General features: G+C 43.5%; 1 protein-coding gene across 1 annotated transcript in view; it reads left to right on the forward strand.

Annotated features, from left to right (window-relative positions):
• The window catches only part of LRRC40 (leucine rich repeat containing 40), a 354,024-nt gene that overhangs the window by 271,221 nt on the left and 64,286 nt on the right, over window positions 1–18,517 (forward strand). The window contains exon 11 of the mRNA XM_085602291.1: window positions 6,025–6,132. Coding sequence (XP_085458417.1) covers window positions 6,025–6,132 — 108 coding nt within the window. The remainder of the gene's footprint in view (window positions 1–6,024; window positions 6,133–18,517) is intronic.

The raw sequence follows: 18,517 nt of genomic DNA on the forward strand, positions 1-18,517 counted from the left end.
TTCTTGCCGATGGCATGTGGAGATTAGATTGTATTAACAGTACAATGCTTTGCCAGTCTATGCCACACCGCCCGTAATGTGTAATTGACTTCGTGTGTATCTCATTTCTAGGTCTAAGGTTTTTTTTTTCACTATCACCGTGTTTAACTCTTTGGTACTTGAGATCCCCCTTCAGCCTTCTACTTGGGACCTGTTATGGAACCAATGTAACGCAAATGACACCTGTGCTATTAGATAATATGCTTCAAAGTTATATCCTACAAACCCACATTATCTTTACGGCCTTTAAATGGGTTGCTTTCCAGCCCAAGCCAATTTTATCATCAATGTTTGGAGTTGATTGAAGAATGCTTTGTTAAGGGACACAGCTATATTTGGAAACAAATATAGCAGTTGAGGCAGAATCACCATTTTCATTAACCTGATTCTACTTGCCATTGTTAATGGCAGTTTTATCCGTTTGTCCATGTTAGTGTCAATTTGATCTGTTGTTCTGCCACAATTCTCACAAATAATTGCAGACACCTCCTGATGAAAATGCACACCCAGATATATAACTGGGATCTCCTGCCATTGCAGCAGGTATGTCACGGTTGGTGCCATAGTACCTCATGTTAGTGGCATCATCATTGATTGTGACCAGTTAATAGTCAAGTCTGACCAGCTTCTGAATTGCACAATTTCATCAGATATTGGGTACAAGTTTAGAACAGGGTTTTAAACTATTAATAAGATATTGTCTGCTTATTATGACATCAGAAGCCACCTTGTGCCGAACTGTATGCCTCTGTGACCATGGTGTTCTCGTAGTATGCAGGCTAGGGGCTCAATTGCCAGTGTGATGATTGAAGGCAACAGGGGACACCTCTGTCATGTGCCTCTTTGTATTGCGATGAGATCAGAAACTTGATTATCAATCCTTATTCTCGCGGCTAAGTGTTGTTATAAGAAATTACTACCAATTTCAGAAACTGTATGCAGGTTGTGGCCACATGGATGGAAAATAAACTACCTAAGACTTAATGGAGACAAGACGGAGGTCTTGATCTTTGGCAGTTAACCATCCATATGGGCCTACTCGTGGCGGCCAGATTTGGGGGCTTTACCCACTCCAATATTGATCCACAAATATGTACCTTTTCGAGCTGCAGGTCAACCGGATGGTTTCGACGTGTTTTTGGATTATTAAGACTCTCTGGAAAGTGTTTCCTTATATCCCCTTCCCAGCGCGTGTGCAAGTGGCCATGGCACTTATTATATCCAGGTTGGGTTACTTCAATGCTCTGTACCTGGATGTCAGTAAAACTGTACTAGCTAAACTGAAGTTTGTCCAATATGTGACACTTAAACTGATGCTTGATGTTCCCAAATTTCAATCAGTCTCGGCGGGTATTAGGAAGGTTCATTGGCTACCTGTGAAGAAACAAATCATTTTCAAGGCTCCTTATATCGTTCACAAGGATCTTAATAACATTGGGCCTGGAGAATTTAGAAACTTGTTCCACTGATATAACCCCCCCTCCCCTTTCCCTCCGACAGTTGCTATCCTGTGGCAGAAATCTTTAAACTGTTCCTAAGCATCAAAAATCGAGATGGGGAGGCAGAGTCTTTTCGATGGCGGCATCCAAGCTTTGGAATTTTCTTCCTTATTTCACTTCTAGTCTTCAAGCTCACGTTCCATTTCATAAGGCCCTAAAAACCTGGCTTTTTACTCTCTAATCGATGTGTATGGGGCCCTTATATCTTCTTCTGCCTCTCTTGCTTGCTAAGATTAACTGCTATCAGCGCCTCAACGCCTTTGGCTAATTGTTTGCACTCTATAAGTTTATTTTATTTCTTTTTATTTCATTCATAAAGTAACCCAATCTTATCCTATGGGGAGGTAGGCCTCACAGTAGTGAAAAATGAATTTGTGTGTTTTTCACTACCAGGACATTTAAAACATAAACGTACACGTCCAACATTTGAAACAAAAATGCACCCTGCCCAATCTATGGCTGTTTAGGGTCTGCCATAGGGGTGACTTATAAGTATTAAAAAGGGAGCTTTAGGCTTAGTAAAAAGGTTTATTTTGCCAAGACGAATTGGCAGTTTAAAACTGCACACAGGCTGCAACGGCAGGTCTGAGACTTGTTTAAAAGGGCTACTTAAGTGGGTAGCACAATAAGCGCTGCTGGTCCACTAGTAGCATTTAATTTACCAGCCCTAGATGTATGGTATACTACTTTACTAGGGACTTGTAAGTGAATCAAATATGCCAATCAGGTGTAAACCAATTTTAACATGTTTTAGGCAGTGAGCACAAGCACTTTCACAATGGTCACAAGTGGAAAAGCGCTAAAGTCTTAAGGCCAACAAAAACCAATTCAGAAAAACTACAGAGTAGACAACACAAAGGTTTTAGGAAGACCACTGTAAGGCTGACCTGTCTAACTCTACCCATGCCAGTCCCGGCAAATTACTGAAAGATATCTCAGTCAAATTTCTGAACTTTATATGGCATTCAGGAAACTGTTTCCGACCACAAAGATGATAGGTAAGCATGGCATCAGGAGGTCTGTGTTTCCCTGATATACATACATGCATACCATTTGGCATACCAACTGTCTCAAATACTTTATTTTAAAGTAGATTGGAAAGTACCACATATGCAGGTAAGAACTGAAAGAACCTATTTACACTATTACCTGGTATCAACTGTTTATATCATGTACAACAAGCTGAAACAATCCTTCACTCGCTGACAGTTCATGCTAGATGACAGCCTTGTACAGAAGCAAACTAAAATCCCCAGTCATAGCAAAGTCCCTCTATGGCACTTTACAAGCATAAAGATAGGTGGGATAACATTTAGATGCAGTGGTGGGTCCTCCTCTGAGGCGGAGGAGCGTCGCCCCACTGCCAGAAAGCCGCAAGAAAAAAGGAAAAAATAAAATAATGACCTAATGTTAGTAACATTTTGTTTTGCCCTCCTGCTGCGGCAGCGTGCGTGAGGGGGTGGGGTTCACAGCAGGGGAGGAGTGGTAGAACCTTCCCAACTGCGTGATGACTGTTTGGTCTGTCCTCTCAGCCCGCCCAAAACTGTCATGCGCACTTTCCCTGTTCTCCATGCAGGCTGCATTACAGCCTGCATGGAGAACATGCCCACCCCTCCAGCCCCTGGCTGAGCGGCATGTCACGTCACTCAGACCTGGCTGCAGGGAGCGTGGGAGCTCTGTTGCTTCGTGCTTCCTGTTTATCACAAGAAGTCAGGAAGAGGACAGGACACAGGAGAGAAGGCGGTGGCGGCCCGCCGGGAGATAACAGATTATTTTTTTTGTTACCTGATTTCCCCCTAAGCCCTCACCCGCCCCACTGCTGCTTCTGCAGCAACCACTACTGTTTAGATGGCACAACTGAGGAAATGGAGTAGTGAAATCTTTTGATGTACTTAAACAGGAATTCATATCTGTTTCTCAGACTTTAATATATCACCAATTTATACATTGCCTGGATTCCAAACAGGGATGACCTAACATAACACTGCAACCCTCCCTAATCTTAGCTTTCACAGAGCAATATATCACTTGGAAGGGGGTGGTACTGGGACTTTACAGCACAGTGACCACAAATGGTTTGGAAGGCTACACTAGAAAGACGTGGCAGGGGCACCTCAATATTTTATTTTCGCTGAGGAAGATTGGTCTGCACTGTTAGAAACTCGTGACAAAGACGTCAGGGAAGCATTTCTTAAATACTCCTCCTTTTTTTTTTTTTTTTTTAAAACAAATTTTATTATGTCAATATAGCCATCACCATGCAGAGCCCTGTAACCCAGAGACGTCTGCCAAATCCTTTATACATTTACATAAAGGCAATAGACAATTGTATATTCAATAACCCCCCGACTCCCGTCCCAACTCCCCCCGCCCCCAAACCCCAAAGATCGCACTTCCTACTGCTAGCCCTACTCTCCCCCCTCCATCCATCCCGCTCTCCCCTCGCAGCGTCCTTTTGTTTTTTAATACTCAATTTTATTAGGTTTTTAACAAAGGTGAAAAACCAATAGACATGACAGATCATAGTACCAAATTCTACAAAGCATGACATACATAGTTTAGGATCCTCGGCGTGGTCCACTAGCCGCGTATTTTAGAGTGTCCATATATCAAAAAACCCAAATTAGGAATTAGGCCAATGTACAGCTTTCTTGCTTATTAACCCAACAGGCCCAGGCATTTGCCCGATACTTTTCTGTATTTACACTCCCGAGCCACATACACCGGTTGTTTTTCTGCAGTGCATCAGTCCAGTCCTTTGCGCCACTGGGAGATTGTGGGGGGATGGGGTTTTCCCGTCTAGTCACTGTCCCTTTTGGCCACAATGTTGGCAGTGCCAAAGAAATTCGTATCCGCTCCATTACCTCCTATGCCCTCCATCACCCCCAGGAGCAAGGTTTGGGGAGTACGTAGGACCTCCCAGCCCAGGACCGCATTCAGCTCCCCAACCACCTCTCTCTAGTATCTCGCTATGACCTTGCAGGACTATGTCATGTGATGGAAGTCTGCGGGCGTCCCTGTACACCATGGACAACTTGGGTTCTGCAGGTACCCCGCCCGGTGAAGTCTAGCAGGGGTGAGATATGCACCATGGAGATAGTAGAGCTGGATCAACCCCAGCCTAGTTGAGATAATAATCACCCGGGGGGGGGGGCATAAGGGCATCCCGCCAATCCTAGTCCTTCAGGAGACCCAACCACCTTTCCCATCGGGTGCACAACTGATCAAGTGTGGTTGGGGAATTAACTAGGGACCAGTAAATCTGAGCCCCACCCCCTTTCCCCAATTACTCCTGCTTTAAGATCCTACGTGAATGGCATAGGACTCCGTAGTGTAGACTGAGTCTGGCAGGCACATGTTGTTGATGTGACTTGTTAGATTGCTATATTCTTCGTAGATCGTAGTCCTGCACAACTTGTTGTATTGTGGTATGGCGATTGTTACAAACCACAAGCATTACCTCTTTCCACTCCTGAGCAAAATTGGTACTTTTGCATAACACTATTGACACAGAAGGGCTTACTTCGAACAGGGGTCATTGGATAACAAAGCCACGGCTCTCTAGAACTAAAATTTGTACCCTCCAATTTTGGAGGATCAACTACGGAATGGGTCCCCGAGTTGTTATAACTGGCAAAGTATGAACCTATACAAATAGAGAGACCCAGTTTCAGCTTTTGGGGATCTCTTCTTAATCCATGTGGCTATAATATGTGAAGACAGATAGATATACTATTGTCACTACCGCAATTAAGCCCTGTGCTCTCAAATGTGCTAGTGCTCCAGGATGTATACCACAATCATCCAACTGTGTTGCTTTTCTTCCCTCTATGCACGCAGGATACTGAACTAGCAACCCTAATAAGTAATTTCATATTTGATTTGGTATGATCCACTCACCTCCCACTCTTTTGATCCGTGAAATGGTACTTATTCGTTCAAACTGGACCAAGTATCCTTGTGCTATGTATTTTCCCCCTTCTTTTATCTTTGGTCTATGAATTGCATGGAATGGACATTCCTTATTAATACTTAGTAACTTGCATGGTAAAATTGGACACATTGGTCTATTGATATATTATGATAATGTAAGTTTGCTGGAATGGCTATCGAACTAACATTTAGTTGCTTTTTCATCATGTAGATGTGACAGTTGTAAAGCACCTTATCTAAAGCAAATGGCTCCTCAATAAAGAAAAGTTAAAAAAAACAGGAAGATTGGAAGCTCTTATCCTACCCTGGTCTCTCAAACTAGTCTTACAGTTGCTCATTTACCACCTTGAATATTTCTTAATTGATCATATTTCTCAGTTGCCTAATCATGCTACCTTGTATTCATCTTTCTGTGTGTGATGATCCTAGAGTGCCCGTATCACATCTTAAAATGTAATGGTACTGTGTCCAGTAAATCACTGCTAATCAAATGAGGTATGTGTATAATACATTTAACATTTCATCAGGTAGTAAATCGCAGTTTCTTCTTCAGTGAAAAACAGGCAGCCATTATTCCAGATGAAATTTTCAATGCTGTGGGAAACAATGTAATCACTACTGTAAATTTCAGCAAGAATCAACTTACTGAGGTTCCGCCCAGGTAGGTTATAATATTATTACTCATCTGATAAGATACTGTTACTTAAATGAATTGCCCTACGTCTTTCTATATGAAAGAGTTTTTTGTGGTAGAATTTGTTAGAAAAAAGACAAATCTGTAGTTGGTAAATTATAAATAGGAGAGAACAAAGTTAACTAAAATTTTGGTAAGTGATGCCGTTTAAATTCCATGACAATACAATGCTCTCTTTACTTAGTAGTAATTCATGTTTCACTCACTTTACTGCGTTAGTACTCACTTTGTGAAGTAGAATCTGTGGGGTTTTTTGGACACCCATTTTTATCTCATCTCTGTTTTCCTTTCAGAAACCTAAATGTTAACTATCATCTGCAAGTCCCTGTTTCTGATACCCATGCACAGTCTTCCAATTTAGTTTAAAGGAAAATAACACCAAAACAGGATACTTCTGCAATTCATACATCCAGTTCTTCTGGTTCTGGGCTCTCTTGCACTGCATTTGGTCATGCCTGGTAGGCTTTGGAACCCTCCACACAGTCAGTGTTTCCTTGAAACCCACAAGGATGTCCTTTAGGTGTGTGCTTGTGTGCACACAAAATGCAGCTTTTACCTATGCCCTGCACCAAGTCCTGTTGTCTCCAAATGCCATCTCTTAACATGGAAAATCAAGGCTGCTGCAGAAATACTCACTAAACACAGATATGATCATAGACATTAATTTTAGATTTTTTCTTAAACTATTTCATTGAGATTTTAATGATTGAAGAAATATAAGCAATACATTGGACATCATAAAGTTATAACAACAATATAGGATCAATACAACCATATTTTGAGCTTACAGTTGCAATCAGTATGCCTTTGCTTAAGTATTTCAGTGTGTAAAAATGAGTAAAAACAACTGTATACAACTTTGGAAAACAGCAAACAAGGGAATATTACGAGCGGCGATCCGTTAAGTGCATGGATCTGCATAGAGACCTGAAGTAAGCATCTAAGATTGAGAATAGTGCACTACATCCAGTGTAATATGGTGTGTTTCATGAATGTATGGGAATTTGAAGACCGACCTCTCAAGGAAGAATTGTGTCATGTCTTGCTCTTTATTTAAGAGTAATTATAGTCTCATCCTGTGAGGTGACAGTCGGACGCTTGCCAGAGTCCTCTTGCCTCTTTCCTGTACAGTGAGAGTGCTTCCACCTCAGCCCAGCACACCACTGAATTGCGCGAGCGGGTTGTACGAAATAAAGAAGAGGTCTTCCATTTCGTTGTGATTAAGTGCCTAACCAGGAGGAGGGCTAAATTCAGGAACCTGGTTTACTCCATCCAAGACTTGGGGAGCTTATATAACTGTATTTTACAAGACTCCAGAGTGTGTAATCCAAATGACCTGGATACAAGGACATAGCAAACTAGTGAATGTGTAGATTTTCCTGAATCTTGCTGGAGTTAGGCACTATGCGGAATATTAAATTGAAGATACTGGAATCCAGTGTTATGGAAGACCTTGTGGGAGTGAGAAAGTAGGCTCTACCACTCATTTAGGGTAAAAAGATGGCCCACATCATCCTCCCATTTATTGTGAAGATTTGCCAAAGGGTAAGTTGACTGATCCAGAATGGCCCTAACTAGACAAGAGATTAGTTTCTGCCCAGAGCCAATGGTGAACAATCTGTGGGCTAATATATGGGTGGGAGGCTCATTGTCTGTTACTCCCCATATGTAGCCAATTTCCACAATAAGGGTTCTATGTTTAAGAAATTGTCCCACCAGCAGGCAAGCCTGTTCATCTAGTGTTTCAAATGGGATCACAGCCCCATCTTGGAATAGCTCTCGCACACACAGCGATCCCTGAAGAATTAAATATCTCAGCTGTTCTTTCTGTAACACTTCTCTTGAAGGTGAGGAAACTCTTTGAAGAGACTACAGGCATATTTAACAAGTCATTTGAAGATCTTTTTTGGGCTCTGCGAAAGCTGGCCTGCGTATCGGGCAACAGCTTATTAGAGTGACTCGGCAAGGGGAATTTGGGCAAAAAGATTTCTCAAAGTAAGTGTAACATGTCACGTTTACTAACATCCCCCACATAGGTTAAATGATGACCCCTGAGCCAGTCAACCAGGCCATTAAAGTTGTGGGCGCAAGGTAATTATGCTCAAAATCTGGAGCACCTAAGCCTCCCCAATCTGTGGGGAGTTTCAGCTTAGCTAAAGCAACCCTGTGACTTATAGTGTTCCATATTACATCCCCATCATGGCATCTGAGGTCCGGAACTTGCTCCTGGGCTGGGAAAATGTTAAAGTAGCTGAGGCAACATTATCATTTTGGGAGAGCTACATGGTCCTGAACCATCAGGGGAAGAGGCTTCCAGAACACAATATGGAATTGAAGCATGGATATTGCTTTCCTTATATTACCATCAAGAAGGTCTTTATTTTAGTGGTATATACTGATACCAAGGTAACAAAACGTCATGGACCATCTGTTCGGGTGCTCATTTACAGTTATGTGATGCATGAGACAGGGCTGAGGGGAAATGAGCAGGATTTTGACCAGTTGACCCCAAGGCCGCAGGCTTTTTTGAAGTGTCTAAATGTTCGCTCCTTTATTACTGTGCCCTGACAAAGTCTTTAAAATAGATCAAGACCTCATCAGCATATAAGGGCACCACATGAGTTTCATTATGTAGAGATGCCCCATTTGTGACTCAACTGCCGAAGACGAAGGGCTTAGGGCTCGATCTACAACATGAACAACAACGATGACGGCAAACACTCCTCTAGCTAGCCCCCGCCTCACAGAAATTGTGGTGGAAATTAGTTGGCCAAATCTGACAGAGGAGTATAAAGCAGTTTGACCATGTGAATCATTTTACAGCCTAATCCAACCTTCTGTTGTTCAGTGGACATGCTGTCCCAGTCTACTGTGTCAGAGTCTTTTTAAAGCTCCAAGACTAGGTAAGCAGCAAAGGGCCATTTGGATGGTGCCTCTTCCAGTAGTCTGTGGAGCCGACGGATATTGAGGGATATGAATCTACCATGAATAAAGCCATTTTCATCAGTATGAGTCAACTCTGGCAGAATCCCCAGTTGCCTGGTTGCCAAGAACTTATTTAAGATCTTGTATCCATTGGTAAGGGTGGCAAGAGGTCCATAAGAGTGACATCCTAAGGTTCCTGAACAGGTTTGCTAATGGAAATCAAAAGGGCTTCCCTCTTAGGAGGTAAGGTTCCTTCTTGTTATTTAATTCAGCCAATCTCCGGAGCAACATCTCCGTATACGTGCTCCAAAAGTTTGTTTGAAAGCAATCTAAGCCCAGAGATTTCGCAACATCTAATCTCATGTTCTGTGATTGCCATTTCTGTGTCCTCCCTTTGTGCAGCTGGAACTCTTGGAAAGGTTAGCCCTTCATGGAATGGTATACTGTTTAATGCATGCAGAAGGCAGAGAGAATAATTTCTTGAGAGTGCACAATGCTATACGGAGAGAGGCGAAGGGCAGATATGGTGTTCTTTGTAGTATCCTGCTTGACCAGCCATGCCAGGAACCTTCTGGACTTGTCACCTTATGAAAGTGTTTTGGTCATGTGGGTGCCAGAAACTGTGATTGACCAGTGTTGAGAAAATAAATGCTGCCTAAGAGGACTGCTATGCCATCTAGCAACCCCTCCACCAGAACAAACCTCCACTCGTTATCTACCACAGTGTTGGTGCATCTGAAGGGGACTGCCTCTTTGATCCATATTAGTGTGCCCCTGGCATAGCAAGAGTAGCCCATGCAATAGCAATGGCCTCTTCATTGTTTCTGGAGTTTGGGACGCCTTCCATTTGCCAAGGGTGTGGCTTGCAAGAAAGAAATATGGGTGCCCCTGCACTTAAGAAAATTATAAATATTGTATCATGTTTCTGGCCGACATCACGGCGTGCACATTCCAGGACGGTGAAGTAAACCTAGTCATGGTTAGAGAAAATTGGGATGGGCAAGAGTGATGACATTAGGACAGCGCATTTGAGTCTGGAGACCACAATCCCGATCAGGCCACACCTCTGTGATTCCCAAAGAGTCTTAGAAAGACCAATACAAGAACCAGGCTTGTCTAAACGAAGTACTCCACTCCCCAGCGCTGCAGTAGAATATATGTCCTTCCAAGCACTATAATTTATTGATTAACTGTAAAATTCTACGGGAGCAGTCTGAACCCGATAGGAGGAAGGCTATGGTGGGAAGAAAGGTGTAAAAATGGAGGCCCAGCAGTGCCCACCCAAAAAAAATATAACTGATACATGATAGGGGTGAACCCAACCCTGTATGTAAGTATGGGCAGGGCCACTGTGAGTGTTATTGTGTAACTCAGAGGTGTTAATCACCCCTCCCCCCCAGTTAGGACCAAGAGATCCTGTGGGGGGATAAACAATCTAGGAGTCTTGTTCAACCATACTCTGTAACCATTGAGGTGTTAGTAATATGGGGAGGGTCGAAATGAATCGGTAGAAGGAAGAAATGTTTAAAGTAGTAGAGGGAGACTATATGAAAATCTTGCTGTCTGTTAAGCGTGAAGAACCAATCATATCCGAGTATAGCCAATACAAATATAGTGGAGTAAATAGGTAAATGCATAATACAATACTCTGGGTGGGGGGTAATGCATGTAATGGGGCAGGTGATCGTACAAGCATAAGCTCAGACGATCTCATCCATAGTTTGAGGCATAATAGACGGGGTATGACTGAAAGTGCGCTTAATGAGGTGCTGTGCAAGCCTGTCCAATTGTACAAAGTCAGTAACCACATGCTTGGAGCGCGTCTCAGGATCACGCAGTTGTGAGGGCACAGAAAGTACTGAACATCTGCTCCAGCTGCTATTGAGCCAGCGAGGGGGTACTAGAAGTGCTACATTGAGAGGAGGGCCGTCTAAGATCACAATGGGCGGGTGAGAAGTTAGACTTTGAGGGTGAGCCATTTTTTGCTGGGAGTGAAGAGAACCTTGCCCAGTGGCCGGTGTTGTCTCTAGCTGTTTTACCCTAACCCCATGCCTCTTCTGGCTCACTAAAAAAAAACAACAAAAAAATAACCAAACGTGTTCTGCTCCAGAATAATCTTCAGCTTGGCTGGGAAACGCAAAGAGTACTGAGGCCCAAGTCTCTGAGTTTGTGTTTCACTTCCATAAATGAAGCTCGGTGGCGCTTTACTGCCAGTGTGCAATCCGGGAATAGCATTATGTGTGCACCCTCAAAGGCTAGGTGTCCGGTCAATCTTGCCATAAGTAGCAGCGCGTCTTTTTCGCAAAAGTTTAATATTTTGGCCACAATTTGAGTAGGAGGAGCCCCAGGACCAGAGGGCTTCAGGTTTGGATGCAATGCACTTGTTACACAGCAAAGGAGGGAGATAGGTCAGTAGGTGCAAACTGTTTGGACAACCAATCCTCAATGAACTGAGCCGTCTGAACAATCCAGTAGACCAGTGATACGAATATTATTGTATTTGGAGCAACCCTCCACCACCTCTGCTTTTCCCTCAAAAATTATTACTAACTTGTCTATGGAGATCTGCAGACTGTGGTTGCAGTCCTTGTAAGGTTTTTAAATTATTTTTCATATATTTGGAGATTTTTCATTGGTCATCTCACAGTAGGCCAAGTTCTGTCATGACTGTGTTTATTTTTCAATGCAGATCTAGTCCCCACAGTGGCTTAAAGGATCAAGTCCGGTTTCTCAAATGGAGAGGCGACCTCATTAGGCTTATTGTGGGCCAGATTCGTATAGAGTGTGGGAGTATCCATTAGTTGGACATGTGCCATTCTAGAGGTTGTTGGCAAAGTGTTTTTTTCCAACTGTGCCTCTCCCCATCAAGGGAAATATTTGGTTAAGCCAGGGCTGTTGCTCAGACTAATCCCGCTGAGTGGTCCAAACATGGAGGTCTAACCTAAACCCCTCTCCAGAACCACCAAATCCACCTCTGGTTCTGCAACTCACCTTGGAAACACTCATAGAGTAGACATACCATAACAATGGAACTAAGCGGCCACTCCCAGTCAATCCAAAGGGAAGAAGCACAAGGAAAATAGAGGGGAGAGCACCCTGTCTTTGCGTATGTGGGGGGGTTGGGGTGTAGCAGCAGGCAATGTAATGAAATTAATCCAGTATCCATCCAACAGAGCAGGAAGTAGTAGGTCACTAGGAGGGTGGCCCACCTTGCCCTAGCTCCCACAAAAAGAGGACCCTCAGAATTTGGGGAGGTTTAAGCAGTGTCTTCCTTCACAAGTGCTTTACAAAAGACCAACGTATCCTCTATTAAGGTGCTGATGCCAATTAATGATGTGCATTCCCAGATGGATGATTGTCCCTTAGGAGCAGTTGGAGTCACCACATTGAGGCATTTAAATAAGTTGCCAGGTTCACTCTGTTGTTGTGTAGCTAAATGTCCACTTGTTGTGTCAGGGTGAGAAGGTGGGCTTGCTTCCGATTCCACCACATAGCAGGCTGCAACCCTCACTCATGCCTGCCTCTGCAACCAGCAGCCCTCCGTAGGGTGCACTGACAGAACCAACAATAGATGAGACAATGTAGGATCTCTGCATGCACATGTAGTAGTGGTGGTGCAGGTCCCACTGGGTTGTGGTCGCCGGCACTGAGTTGTGTGACTCACCAAGCCCCTTGCTGCTGAACTGTTACCGATGCATTTATTCCCCTTGAGGCTCAGAGGAGCACTGCGCCGTTGTCACGGACCGCTCATCTCGAATCGCCAGCCGCAGTCGCTCTCACCATGACTCTCCAGGCCCAGCAGTTGGCCACTCTTGCTGTGCGGGCACAGTGACCCAAAATATGCCCTCGGGCAGGCAAGAATCCGCCTTCCGTGCTGCCCCACCCAGGAGCAGTCCAATGCAGCAGCAGATTGTCTGGTTTGGCTCCAACCTCAGCTATATAAGGATTGTTTGAGTCCTGTCTGGAGAGCTCACGGGGATCATTTTGCACCACGCCTTGTCAATTGTAGATAGAGCCCTACAGTACAGCTTTTAACAAATAGATGTCCCTGTGACAGATCCACATTGTAAAACGTCTGTATTTCCACTGAAAGCAAACAGAGGGCCAAAGAAGACATACAGCTTTTATGAAAATGTATTTCATGCTGAGATCAGGCTGCTGCAGAGATTTTCTATTTATTTGCCCTTCAAAATGGTTGAATGTCAGGACCACCAAGGAATTTGCACTAAATTACACCCCAAAAGATTGATGTAGAAAAGTTTAATGCCGATTAGTAAAGATGAATTTATAGTTTGTGTTCTGGAATTTGTGTCCCATTTCATTTCACAGGGGCATCTTTTGACAAACGCATCAAAACAGCTGAAATAATTGTACTACATTGGTCAGCAGGACAGAAGCCACTCCCAGGTGTCCTTGATCGACATGTTTGCAATTTTCAGAATAGGATGTTCTAAAAAATATATTTAATTTCAGGAAGATTTGGGGATAGAAACACAAACTGAAATTTAAATATAATCATCTGATTGGCTGATGTATGTTTGTTTCACCAATGAACGTTTCCAATTTGTGAAGTGTCATGAGGTTGCAAATTATGTTGTGAGAAGAAAAATTTGGGGCTATGTGAAGCATTGGAAGCACACCACAATTCTAGGGAAAATGGAGACCCACCCCACAACAGAGGAAGATGTTATTTTACTATGAAATAAAATCTAAATTATGACACAAGATTTATGAACTATTTCTTAAGATTTTTGAACCAGCCACCAATGGTAGTCTGTGAACCGGGTGTCTCTGTTCAAGATTCTTTTTCTTGATAAAGAAATTCAGGGGCCATCTCGAGACAAAGTTAACTCACCCAACTCTGAGAGGCCAGGGCACACCTTAGAAGAATTGGAAATGCAGTTCACTGCCCAAAAAATCGAATCCAAAACTCCATATGGACTGGTTTGTGAGCATTACCTCGGTTTATGAGTCGCTACACACATTTTGAAATGTCAATTTAAACTTGCAGTGCATGGAGAACAATAAGACTCCAAAAATATAGGGGATAGTCAACTATGTAAAGAATGTAGCCAGTTGTTGAAGAAAGGGTGCTTGGTGTAGGTATTTCTGCATGAGATAACAAAGCTCCTACACAGAAACACATGCTATCATTGTGTTGCAAATATCTTTCATAGCATGTGTGCTTGGAGAGTGAGTCCCTAGCCTGGGATCCATACCTCCACTCAGTACACAAGCACATTCTCTCAGTGGAGTCTGTGTGAACTTCCTGTGTTTTAGTCCTATTCAATTTAAATCACGCTCTTCTTCCATCACTTACTTTGCAGTCACTTGAATTTTTATTATAAATCAATACAGAACGTTTACAATTATATTCTTGATGCACAATTGAAGATTCAAACTGCATGGATTCACATTGTTGTAATTTCATTTTCAATTTGTCTACATTAACTTCCTTGCAACCCAATGCTGTTCTGTTCTGGAAGACCCTTCTTCAGGGGGATAAATATCCTGCATGTTTTGTGTTTAAACTCCTGAAAATGAATCAAAACCTATATATGTCCCTCTGATCCTTCAACTTCAAAAAGATTTTTGTTCACACTAATGAGTATCAGTAAAGCTAAATAATCTTTCAATATCAGTAAAGTGTCCATAGAAACCATAATGACCACATAAATCCATACACTTGCACTGACCAGCAGTACAGTGTACTGGTGTGGTCCATTTCTTTCCAGTGCGCTTTTAACGTAGACTGCCTGGATAGTTGGCTTCTGGTCTGCATTTTGGACGTGTGCTTATGAGCACATCAAGTTTACTGCTCCCCAGGCGAAAAATGGGTGCAGCCCAAGCACTGTTCATCATCGTTCCTTGCCACGCTGATGTGTCCTACAAGAGTTGTGTACAGTTTCTCTCTACTTCTAACAGCCCAGAGTTCTTGAAGCTTAAGAAAAAGAAGGAAGGTCAGAAGATGGTCAGAATTAAGCAATATTATTCAAGGGGTAGGCACTGTTAGTTATTGACCAAGGTGGAGTCAGAAGGTACGAGGAGCTGTTGAATTTAAATTATTTCCAAGGGAGCTAACACAAGGTTAATAGCCTTGAGGGGTTAATGCAGATATAAAAAAGCTATTTAGAAAATATGAGTTGAAGAATGGTTTTTAGTCATTTATGGCATAATATATTTTTTAATGGCAAAATAAAATGAAATGATGGGGATCCCAACCATATCCAGCTTGTCCTTTGCACATCCTTTTTCTCTGCCTAGTCCGATGCTCTTTTGCTATATACCTCTTCACTCTTACAACAGTAATGTTTTGGTAGATGCAAGGACATGTCTTTGTGCATGATCACCCCCAAAGCTTTTGATTGATGATGCTTGTTTTTCGACTGAGAGTGCATTGAGACCTGCCAAACAGGCCTCAGTGCTGGTTCTGTGATCTTAAATACGTGTATGTCTGATCTGCTCACCCACAGCTTGAATAAAGTAATTGTTAGAAATGGTAGTCTCTAGTTGGCAGAGGTAGGTACCTTTGTCCAAATAGGGACCCTTGCGTCTAGTCAAGGTAAGGGGGATACACTTCTAAAATAACCCCTGCTCACCCCCTTGGTAGCTTGGCACAAGCAGACAGGCTTATCTCAGAGGCAGTGTGTAAAGCATTTGTGAACACATACAGAAATACAGTGAAAACACTACAAATTGACACCACACCAGTTTAGAAAAATAAGTAATCTTTATCTAAACCAAACAAGACCTTAACAACAAAAATCCACAATACAGTTATAAAAATATGACTTTCAAATGGTAGAAACAGTTCAATTCAAAGCAAATTGCAGATGCAACACTTTTCACACAAAGTTCCTTGGATGCGTTGCGCACACAAACAAAAAGGATCGCAGGGAAGGTGAGGCGTCGGTTCTTTATACTCGGAGAAGGTGATGCGTCGGTTCCTTGCTCCGGGGGAGGTGATGCATTCTTTCCTTACTGCTGCGCGGGGAGGTGATGCATCAGTTTCTTACTGGAGAGAAGGTGATGCGTCGGTTTCTTACTGCGTGGAGAGGTGATGCAACAGTTTCTTACTGCGTCCCCCAACGATGCAACAGACTTGGTGCCTTGATGCTATACGACGAGGGTTCTTGCAGCCACCCAGCAGGGCTTGCGTTGGAATCGGTACAGTGATCTCAGACTTCGGAGATCGGTGCACTCGATGTGGCGTCCAGCGATTTCTCGAGCCGCGGGCAGGCGCTGCGACGATTTCTTTGATGATGCATCGGAAACAGGTGTTGATGCGTCACGTTTCTCAAAGTTGCGTTACTTTTCCCAACTCCCAGCGGCAAACAGCCTCCAGAGGTCCAAAACAACAGCAGGCATCTCTTACAGGTCAGAACTCCCAACAAGGAAGTTCAGGGGAGCTGGTGATAAAGTCTTTGTGTCCCTGAGACTTCAGAAGAGGAGGCAAGCTCAATTTCAAGCCCTTGGAGATCTTCCTCAAGCAGGGGACACAGCAAACAGTAAAGTTCTTTCTTCTTTTCCTTGGCATTAAGTAGCCACTGCAGGCCAAAGCCAGACAGCAAACGGCACAGGGGCAGTAGTCCTCCTCAGTGTCTCCAGCTCTTCTCCTTGGCAAAGATTCCTCTTGATTTCCCAGAAGTGATCTAAAGTTATGGGCCCCAATATTTATACAGCAAAATCCTTTGTTGGAGAAGCTCTTTGCCCAGCCAAAACCAGTTCTGTCCTCTCTGGTGCAGCTTCCTGGCAGGAGGTGGAGACAGCATTATATAAGGCAGACAGGGCCTATTCAGGTGCAAGGGAAATCTCCTCCAATCACTCTAAATGCAGACCGGGCCTATTCAGGTGCTAGTGAGAACTCCTCCCCATACTCTGAATGCAGCCCAGGTCTATTCAGCCCAGCCCTGACTCATTCAGGAAAGGCAGGACACACATCAACACCCCCCAGTGACCATCTGAGAGAATGCACCTCCCCAGCCCGTCACTCCAAAGCCAGACAGTCAATACACAAACCAGCAGAGGCACACAGGATGGCTAAGCAAGAAAATACCTACTTTCTGAAAGTGGTATTTTCAAACCCAGAATGTAAAAATCACCCTCACTAAAAGATGAATTTTAACATTATGAGTTCAGGCATACTAAACTTGATTTTCCTACCTTGTTCCCAGGGCCAGTTATGTTTATAAGATGTCATAAACAAACTCCTCATTCTGTCCTATGGGAACAGGTAGCCTTGCAATAGTGAAAAACAAAATTGGCAGTACTTCACTATCGGGACATGCCACACACCTCAGGGCATGTCCTACCTTTCACATACACTGCACCCTGCCCACAGGGGTACCTAGGGCCTACCTTAGGGGTGACTAACATGTAAGAAGAGAGGCGAGGAGTTGGCCTAACGGCAAAGGCGGTCGACCTCTAATCTGGGGAACCCGGTACGAGTCTCGGCAAAGACGCGCAAGATCCTGTGATTCTGGGCAAAAAAACATAATCTTCCCGTGCCTAACAAAAAATGAATGTGTCCTCATGTAACGCAACTGGTGCTCAAGTGAAGCGCTCTGATACCCGATACCTTAGAGTCAAGTTCGCGCTATATAAAACTCTGTGGGGAAAAAAAAGAAAAAGAAAAGGTAAGGTTGGGGCTTGGCAAGTAGGTGCACTTGTCAGGTCGACATGGCAGTGCCAAAGTGCGCTCAGCCACTGCACTGGCAGATGTGAGTTACATTTACAGGCTCCCAGTGCTCGAAGCCCCCTAGCAGCATTCGATTTACAGGCCCTGGGCACACACAGTACATTGTACTAGGGACGGACTAGTTAATCAAATGTGTCAATCATGGAATCACCAATCCATAACACAATCTACAGGGAGAGCACATGCACTTTAGCATTGGTAAAGCAGTGAGTGCCCAGAGTCATAAAACCAACAAAAGCAGTTCGGAAACATAAGGCCAAAAAGCAAAGTGTCTAGGGCTAAACCGATTGGAAAAGCCAGGTCTAACAGTCATGTACTCATAAGACCCTATTATTTGGTATTAGGGTACCCAGGACTTGTAAGTTAGTGTGCCTCATAGACAGCAGCAGCTATTGTGCCACCATGAGTGTGACAAAGCAGAGCAAGACTCCCAGCCTGCCATTGCTGGTTGTCAAAGCAATTTCTGAACTGCCTACTCAACTTTGCCATTTAAACTAATGAAAAAGTTCAGGTCTTTCTTTTGAAATTGGCACTCGTAAGGCATGCCTATCAAGCCGTAGGCAGGGTGCTGTATACTAAAACACAGGGCATGTGTTTTTACAGTAAAGATCCCAAATTGTTATTTTTGCTATAGAAAGGCTAGTAGCCCAATTAGTGAGTACCCGGTTACACACTGGCAACTCAGCTTTGCTAACTTCTGAATGGGACTACTACATTTTGTACTATAAG

This window comes from Triturus cristatus, chromosome 4_2, assembly GCF_964204655.1.
Source record: "Triturus cristatus chromosome 4_2, aTriCri1.1, whole genome shotgun sequence".
Lineage (NCBI taxonomy): Eukaryota > Metazoa > Chordata > Amphibia > Caudata > Salamandridae > Triturus > Triturus cristatus.